Source organism: Prosopis cineraria, unplaced genomic scaffold (assembly GCF_029017545.1).
Source record: "Prosopis cineraria cultivar Desert tree isolate PC_DT_omini unplaced genomic scaffold, ASM2901754v1 PC1164, whole genome shotgun sequence".
Taxonomy (NCBI): domain Eukaryota; kingdom Viridiplantae; phylum Streptophyta; class Magnoliopsida; order Fabales; family Fabaceae; genus Prosopis; species Prosopis cineraria.
In genome coordinates, this window is record NW_026556489.1 from 13,897 (window position 1) to 24,131 (window position 10,235).

Below are 10,235 nucleotides of genomic sequence, written 5' to 3' on the forward strand. Positions count from 1 at the left end.
AAACATGATTTGTGAAAGGGTTTGTATATTTTTTGGATAAATTTTTAGAAAACTATAATTGAAAATTATGTGATATTAGCTTATGAGATATCTATGATTTTGAATTTATAATTAATTTTGACATATATAGAGATGTTTGGATATTTCTAAGGCAAAACATATTTTACTCGAGTTTTACTATAGGTCCCTACACTTTTTTTTTTCAGTGTTATAAGTTTCTACACTTTTATTTTTGGGTGTTCTAAGTCCTTGAAACACTGCTCACATTAGAACTTAGAATACGAAAAAATAAAAGTGTATAGACTTAAAACACTGAAAAAAAAATACAAGAACCTATAACAAAACTTGATTAAAATACAGAAACAAAAAGTTATGTTCTTTTGATTTTTAATAAAATCATAATTTTGAGTTTATAATTGATTTTAATATATAATAGGTGTGCAGATATATTTTCACAAAATGATAATTCTGACTTATTTTCAATTGTGCTTAAAATTAATTAATTTTATAAATTAATTATACCGTACCATATAACATAAACTACTAATATTCAAAATCAACCATATTAATTAATTTTTTTTCATAATCAATTATTTATGATAAAAATCCAACCGGTCTGGACGTTAAAGCGTTGAAAAGCTCGTGGCATGATTTTTTTTTTTTGGTCGTTTTTTCTTTTTGAAATAAAAGTGGCTGTCACGATTACCTTTATTGAACAATAAGTAGGGACCAGAATTGAAATAATATGACAGAGAATAGTGAAAAAACTAACCTTTAATTGTATGAATGAAAAGAATAGTCACAAGGCTATGAGTTTATCACAAGGAAAAGTGCAGAATAAAATGTAAAGAAACATATACAAGGAGATGATTTCATCAAAATACTTCATACTCTTCTTCATGTGTTGCCCGTACTCCATCTGTATGTTCTTATAACATTAAAAACCTTAACCCATTTCCCAGCCTATTCTTATTACTCCAAAACCCAATAATCCATTTGTTGCCTCCATTATTACTATCGTCGTCGTCGTCATCATCGGGCCCATTCATGAAAGGGACAAAAACAAAGAGTAAGGAGATTAAGTATGGGCAAAATTGTACTTTAATATAATGCATGATGGATATGTTTTTCCTAACCAATTTACATGTGACTTGGTTAGGGGAAAAAAAAAAATCCATGTACATGTGGCATAATAAATGGAACTCACAATCCTTGAAGAACGTTTGGCATCCGTCATAGATTGGACATATTTTAATTAAGGATACCGGTAGCTCTTCACAAAATTCTTTATAAGTAAATTTGCACCATGTATCTAAAATAAACATGTCGTGAGCGAATATTCAAAGTGTCATTTAAAAAAAATTGCCAACAAAAATAGCATAATTAATATTCAAATTGACATTGCTTTATATGTGTCAAATGGGACAAACAAAGTTTACTTAGGCGACTTGATCCCTGCGGATCATAAACTTTATTTCTATTTGTGAAAACTTCTTATAAAATATATTACCTTGACATGAAATGAAATATAGTATTATTTATAACATAAAACACTAACATCGAAAACTTTTTACTTTTATTATACTCAAACATATTAAAAATAAGTTTTCAAAAGCACACGTGGGAAGAAAACAAAATCAAACCTTTTCAGGTCGCGCCCTAGTTTTTTTTATTTGATCAGCATATCCTTGATCACTTTCTCCAAGTTGATGTATGAAGATCCACCCGGTTTTGTGTCTTTTTCTGCAATTTTCTTCCACTCCAAAGCCTTTTGTCTCATCTTCTTCCCTTTCTCTCCTTCCATTAACTCATTCACAATCTTCTCAACATCTTCTCTCTTCACATTATTATCTATCTCAATTCCAATTTCCCAATCTCTGCAAGCATACCTACAATTTGTTTGTTGATCACCAAAAAATGGCCAACATGCCAAAGGAACTCCTGCACAAATACTCTCTGTAATGGAATTCCACCCACAATGAGTCAGGAATCCTCCAATCGAAGGATGGTTTAACACTTTTTCTTGTTCACACCAGCTAGCTATGAAGCCTCTATCCTTAGTCTCGCTCAAAAACTCAGGTGATAGAATCATTGAACCACCATTTACAAGGTCAGGCCTTATTATCCACAAGAATGGTTTCTTGCTATTAGCTAAACCCCAAGCGAACTCGAATAATTGTTCTGGGGACATGATTGTGATGCTTCCAAAATTCACATAAATCACAGATCTGGATTCCTTGGATTCTAGCCAGTCAATGCATTGACTCTCTTCTTTCCACAGACTAAAATTTGTAGATGCCAACTGGTCATTACCTTTAATTTGATTCAAAAAAGAAGGGAGAGGGCCTATTGTGTAAAGAGGAGCTTCGTAAATGGAGGAAAGAGCTTTCACTGCCTCACCTTCAAGCACATCAAATGTGTTGAAACAAATAGCAGAGGCTCTGTGAGCCTTTTCCACCAATTCAATGAAAAGGTTGAGGTACAAGTCATTTGGATCTGTTGTCCTCAAAAAGGAAGGGAGATCTTTCAACTTGATGTTTCTCATACCAGGAATCCAATCTACTTCTTGCTCTAGGTATCCATTTGTTAGATAACTCTCATCTGCATTAAAATCACAAATGATTAGACCTGAAAGTACGAAAGATATATGTAACATACACTAATACGCGCACGCATTTTGTGAAGAAATTAGTAGCACAGTGAGATAAGAGTATAATACCTTTGAGTGGTGTAAGACCTCTTTCAACTAGATTTTGAAAGTGCACAAAAGCTAAGTATGAATAAGCACTAGCAGGCCAATGAAGAATGATGGGGAGCTGAAAAGCTTCGGCAGCCGCAACACTGAATCCCAAGCAAACATCTGAGAGCAGCAAAGTGACTGGGGGGATGAAGCCATTAGAGGAAGAGTCATGGAGTCTAGCAAGAAGGTTCTTGAAGGGAATGAGAAAGTTCTTTCTGGTGGCATTAACAAGAGAGGGTATGTCCTGAGATGCATTTTCATCAGGAGGAGGAGGAAGACCATCTGGGATGGTTTCAAATTGAAAATCTGGGAGGCCATGAAAGATTTTGTCACCTCTTGATCTAAGCAAGCGTTTATAGGTGAACTCAGTGTTGACGAAGGTAATGAAAAAGCCCTGAAGATGAAGAAGCTTTGCTAATTTCAACAGTGAGTTGATATGCCCTTGAGCTGGAAATGGAATCAACACAGCATGGGGTTTTGATGATCCTTCTCCTACATCAGAACCCATTGTAACAAATGTGTGTAAGTTTTATAGAGCAAAATGATGCATACATATACACATACACAGACACACACATTATAAGAGAGTTGGGTTGGAATCCATTGGCGACAATTTTGTTGAAAAGTCCACTGAATTGAATAGAATGTGAGAGATGAGGTTATCAGAACATTAAACGTCAAAAATAAATCATAATAGTGATGGAACTTGGATTAGCAGTGTAGAGATTACCGGTCTTGAATCTTGAATATTGTATATCGAAAAGGCTGTAGATTTCTTGGATGCTATATTTGGTCTTACCAAGAAATGGAAGAGTTTCTTGGTTAACAAAAGAAATGGAAGAGTTTGGAGTGAATTTGGCTTTCTTTTGGTGGAAAAAGAAATAGTCCAAAATGCTAGATTCATTGCATCCTCAAACTAGCTAATCTTGAAAATGACTCTAACTGACTTGGTATTAGTATTTGAAAACCAACTTAAATGTCAATTTTTTTAAAGAGTTAAAGAACATTTTTACTCTTCAAATTAAAAGAAAGATTTTTTTATATTCTAAATTTTTCTGTGGTACAATATTCTTCTTTAATTATAAAAAATGATCCAACATTGTTCATATATACCGTTAACAATTGTTTTTAACTGTTAGTTAGACTCAAAAATGATATAAAATGACCTTAAATTTATAAAATGGACCCAAAAATTACAAATGAGTATCTTATAAAAAATTAATATTTATTAAATCTCCTAAATTACAAATAAATATCAAGGGGCAGATAGTATTTTTTATCTTGTAAAATATCAAATTACCATTTTGACCAACCAATTTACCTCTCCTTGATTTTAGCCTCGTAGGTGTTTCTGGATTTGATTTCACGTACTCCAGAGCTGAAGCTGCCTCTGAAAAAGCTTCGTTCTTCATATAAAAGTGGGGTGTAATTGCTATTTCTTCTTCATTATGAAATATTAAACTAATTAAATTAAATCCACGTTTCGATGCTATTCCTATCGCATCTGGCTTGATTGGCATGGCATAAGATGTTCGTGTTATTACTACGTAAATATCTTGGAATTTGGACTTTGATCCACTAACCATGCTCGGCAATAGAGTATAGGTCAGCAATGCAATGAAGAGTAAGAACAGTCCAGCAAATGCAAGGAAGGTGGAGATTAGATCAAGCTGGTCAGATGTTGTTATCACTGTATATAGATCCCACAACTATTTTACATTAACAGATAATAATAATAATAATAATAATAATAATAAATAACAGTTCTTTGAAAGAAGAGCAATTTTACTCCTGAAAAGATTATTTAAAAAAATATTACCCCACTATTCAGTATAACATTTCATTGCTCCTCGAGGGAAAAACATTGAGCAGGTAAAAAAAAATAGAAAAAATGATAATACAATCCATTTGAATTATATAAATGACATGTTGACCTTTCAAAATGTCATAATTTTCTTAAAATCTCTAAAAAAAATTTTATCATTAAGGAATTAATATAAATAACTGAATTACTCTTAATTTAAACTTGTAAATTGCTATTAAATTTTTACAATTTTAAAAAAATTGTGAATCTTAGGAAAAAAAAACTTATGAATGACAATTGATATTTAAATTAAGGATAATTTGATCATTTATATTAATTTTTTACTGACAGAAAAGTTCTTAGAGACTTCAGAAAAATTATGATATTTTAAGGAACCAAAATGTCATTTACATAATTTAAAGAGATTTTATTATTATTTTTCACACAAAACAAGAACTAATTTTTGTTTTTAGGGAAAGGAAAAAGGTCCTACTATGCTTCTAAATCCCACATTACTATATATGGTTAAAGTATACTTTTAATCCTTTAACTTTATATAAGATTTTAATTTGGTCCCTTGATTTTATAAAATATCTTTTTAATCCTTTAACTCTAACATCATTTTTTTTAAATGATTATTTTTTATATCAATTATTATTATTTTAAAAAAATTAAAAGTAATATGTCAATAGTTGAGAATATTTTGTCAATATTTGAAAGTTTAATGTAAAAATTTATTGAGATAAAATTAATAGTGTTAGGATTAAAAACTAAAAAGATACTTTTTAAAGTTATGGTATTAAAATAAAACCTTATATAAAATTAAAAAATTAAATGTAAACTTTAACTTATATTACATTTAAGAAGATTAAGAGTGAGATTGAGATAAGATTGTCTCCTGCTATTTTGGATGCATATACTGTTACTCTAATTAATGTATAATGGATTTTAGCTTCTCACTTTTGGGTTGGAGCAAGTTTTATTTTATTGGTCGAACTGGCCTGACCAATTTGACTTTTTTCGTACCATGATTTAATTGTTCAAACCATCCAAAGTTTTTTTAAAAAAAAAAGTGTCGAAATATGAGTTATTATTCTATTTCTTGGCCAATGATTATGAAACTGTCTTTATTTAAATAAGGATGTCAAAATAAATGTTAATTTAACTATAACTAAAATCAGAAAAACAGAAACCCACACGAACAACTAAGATATCTACCTAAGAGTAAATATATCAAATTAAAACTAAACCATGATTAAAACAGGAAAGAACAAAGTCAAGGTAAGCTGAAAGACAGAAATAGCCATCACAATGGCTCTTGGATTTCTTAAAGATGGCTACTGGCTGTAAGAATATCTTAGATAACCAAAAAAACCCATCACAACAACAACAAAAAATAAATATCTTATACAGATAACTTGAACAAGACAACTTCAAAAATTTTTTTTTTGGCCAAAACAAAACAATTTCAATTGCAGTATTTATACAGTCCAATAATTGTTACTTCAATTTTTTCAGAGAAAACATCAGTTGAGATTCTTTGGAGAAATTTTATATCGGAACTTAAGATTTTGATATTGTCCTACACCTCTATGGTACTTATATTAAAATAAGTTTTTATAAGAAAAGATCTAATTATTCTTAAAATTTAAAATAATGACTAATTCAGATTTTGATAATAATTCATTTATAATTAACAACAACTCATTTAAAAGAATTGAACAAATGTTGGTCATGCAAATTCTAGTTTTGACAACAATACTTTTATAATTAACAACTACCCATTCCGAAATAAACAAGTTAGAAAATTTAATAGAACATGTTAAATTAGACAAATATTAATCATATATAAACAAATATTCATTTAGATTTTGACAACAATATATTCATAATTAATAACAAATCATTTGAAAATAAACAAGTTAAAAAACATTGATAGGACATACTAAATTGGACAACTGTTAGTCCTATATAAAGAAGTATTCATTTGGTTTTAAATAGCATGTTTGTAATTAACAACAAATCATTCAAACATGAACAAGTTAAAAAACTTATAGGACATGTTAAATTGAACAAGTGTTAGTTCTATATCAATTAATATCTATTTAGTTTTAACAACAACACATCTGTGATTAACAACAACCCATTATGCTTTCTCATTTGGTTGTTTCTCTTTTATTATTAAGGATAATTAGGTCTTTCATCATAAAAACTTATTTTCAAATAAGTACAAAAAGGGTGTAGTGCAATATCAGAATATAAGGTCTTCAGCTAATATAAAATTTCTCAAGAGTCTTTAGTTGATATTTTTCCCTTGTTATATAAGCATAAAGAATAGGTTCTGCCAATAATAAAAAATATGATTTATGTGGCAACCTATTTTGAGAATAATTTTTTATTCTCCAGAATAAAAAAAACATATTTGACAATGTGTTTTTAAAAAGTATTTTAAAAAATGAAAAATAAAATAATGTTTTGGAGAATAAAAAACAAAAATATTTTTTAAGTATTTTGATATTATTGTTTTAGAGAATAAAAAAAAATTTATTTTTACTTTTACTTTTTGTTCTCAAAACATATTTTACAAAACATTAAATTTTAAAATAAAAAATAAAAATAGTTTCAAGCAAGTTCTATCTCTCCCGATATGTTAAGAGTAGTCAATTAAAGTGCTAAGATTCAAACATCTAATCATTTACTAAAGTGATGAGAATTTTTATCACTCATGCCAACTTTAATTTAATTGTAGAAATCAATTTTTAATTCAGACAATTTTTATTTTTTAATAATAAAATATAATTGTGTGACACATTTATATTTTTTTTATTATAACGTTTTTTTTTTTTTCAAAAATCACCGCCCACTCTCTCGTCTCTCTCTCTCTCTGTCTCCTCCCCAGTCTCTCTCAGTTAATGGCAGAGAAGATGGGAGCAAGCAGCAGAAGAAGAAGCAGGAGTGCATGTAGCAGCAGCGCCTTCACCATGGCAACAGTCGCACACAATTCCCACGCTCCTTCTCCATTCATGATACACTCCTCTATCACCTCCATACTTATATTTAATTATTTAATATTCCACCTCATCAATCAAATTCAGAGGATACTCTGAACCCGAATTCTCACCGGCATGTGGTCTACCACTTGGGTATATGGTTTATATTGCATTGTATACTGCAATAGCTTTTTGTTCTTCTTATATAGATTGAGACGCATGAAGATGAGACAGAGAAGACGGTGCATGCATCCATCACCAAAGGCAAATCCAGCGACTGAGTTCCCCTGTTTAGATTGTCTCTGTTCTCCCCTGTTTTTTTTTTTTTTTTAGAAACAGAGATTTTGCTTCTCACCATCACCAAATGACCAAATCCTTCTACTTCATCAACGGCCCCACCTCCATCCCACTCCCTCACTCCAAAAAACGGCCAGCACACCACCAGCTTCCCGGCGCAGACACTCTCCGACCGCCGAGTGGTTTAGCACGTGCTCCTTCGAGCACCAGCTTGGACCATCTTCAGTTGCCCGCAAGGATGACACAGTGAACCTTACCTCCAAACCTAAGACCATCCCCTTCTCCGCCGTGTTACAACACCTTTCATCGTTAACACATATAATCAGCTCCGATGTCAGAACCCACTTGTTGGAGTTCTTCGGATCCGAATCAAGTTTGAGGTTCACGATGCCGTTTGTGGAGCTGGACTTGTTCCGGGCCTTGAAGCCCAACGAGCGGATTCTAATGGGTGCAGGCTGATGAAGTCCGAAAACCAGATAACGTTGCGGAGAGAGAGAGGGGAGAGGAAAGGAAGGAAAACAGGAGAAGTAAAAAATAAAAAACACGTACAATTAATCCCTACACTTTACTCATATTTTATTATAAATTTTTATATCTTTTTATATTTTAAATTTATATACTTTTATTTTTTAATATTCTAAATCCCTAAATAAATAAAATAAACATAATGTAAAAACTTTAAATGAATGTAAAATATTAAAAAATTAAAATATAGAAATTCAAAATATTAAAAAAAATTATAGGAATTTATAATAAAATATAAGTAAAGTATAGATACCAAAATATATGTTTTTTTAAAAAAATATTAAAAAAATATAATGTGGAGTTCATATTTAATATTTTATTATAAAAAATATAAAACTGGTGGGACTTTAGACTAAACAAACAGAAATCAGACCATTTAACGGCTGGGGTACTGGATTAGCAAATTTTATATATTGAGATAAATTAAATTTTAGTAAAGTTCCGGATGTCCAATGATCTTTCCAGATAAAATTGAGAAATAAAAATAATTTTTAATTAAAAATTAATAATTTTAGACAAATTAATTACTTGAGAAAAACAACTTAAACTACAGTTATATGCAATATATAGTACAATAATTGGCACCTTGAAGAAATAAATTTTTATTATCTATTATAAGTAAATTTCATCATTCATACATATGCCATATAATTATTAAATAAATATGGACAAGCGCATCTAACTTCCTATTTTACAATAGGAGACCACATATGCACATCATGACGGATCCAGATATTTTGAACTGTGAGGGCATCATGCGTTGATTTTAAATAAAAAAAATTGAGATGGGAAAAGATCGTTCCAATGGGGAAAAAAATTTAAGTTTACTCAAATAAAATAATAAATATAAAATTTCTAATATTTTTATGTCCGTCATGAAAATTATGAATATAAAAAGTGAAAAAAAAAGTTATAGATGGTATAAAAAAGTAATATTATCAATTATTAGAATAATTAGTATTTATGAAATTGAGACATGTAATACACGTATACTACATATATTTATTAAAGAAACTGAAAACAAAACTTTCTGGGGCGGCTGCCACCGCTTTAATATAGGGAGACTGGCACAAAAGACTCCCAAATTAAAAAAAATTTGCACCAAAGGTCCAATACCTAATACCTTCTAAATTTATTTTATAGGTCCAAAGACTTTATATACAAATATATTTTTGGGTGAAAAGACTTATTTGTTTCTTATCTGAAATATATTAGTATTTTATGTGTATATACAACAGAATGTCATTACATAACGTAACAAGAGCTATACATTAACGATACAATATTTGTTTATTATATCTAATCCATGTGTTTTATATTGAACAATAATGTACAAATTTTTTAAGTGTATGAACAACATAATGTTTGCATATAACAAAACCAGGTCCATACATTAACAATAAAATATTTGTTTATTATATATAGTTTGTCTAGTTAAATAATAATGTACAAATTCCCCATATGTATGAATAACAAAATATCCACATATAATATAATAAGGTCTATATATTAACAATACAATGTTTTATATATAATATTATATTATTTCTTTTTCAAACGAAGGCAAATGAGTTTTTTTACTAGAAAACATATTTGCATGTAAGACTTTTAGCCTGCAGTATAAATTCAGAATATATTGAGCTTTAAATGCTAATTTCTTTAATTTGGGCCTTAAGTGTCATTGTCCCTTTAATATATTAGGTTGACGTCAACGTGAATAAAATATTTCATATGTTTGAGCTTCTTCCTTATTTACACCGGCTGCTTTTCTATGCCAACACCAATATCAAAACCATGATGAGCATGGTAAAGAATCAGGAAAAGATAATGAAATCATTGTATTGTTCACCGGACAAAAGAAAGTACACATACATGCACA

The 10,235-nt window shown here is 29.8% G+C and overlaps 1 protein-coding gene across 1 annotated transcript; it reads right to left on the reverse strand.

Annotated features, from left to right (window-relative positions):
* Window positions 1-766: 766 nt before the first annotated feature.
* Window positions 767-3,298, reverse strand: LOC129299453 (7-deoxyloganetin glucosyltransferase-like). Its single transcript, XM_054937923.1, has 3 exons — window positions 2,720-3,298; window positions 1,644-2,601; window positions 767-1,014 (listed from the first exon to the last, which is right to left on the reverse strand). Exons 1-2 carry the CDS (start codon window positions 3,246-3,248, stop codon window positions 1,670-1,672), a joined length of 1,461 nt encoding a protein of 486 aa, XP_054793898.1. The 5' UTR covers window positions 3,249-3,298; the 3' UTR covers window positions 767-1,014; window positions 1,644-1,669.
* Window positions 3,299-10,235: the final 6,937 nt, after the last annotated feature.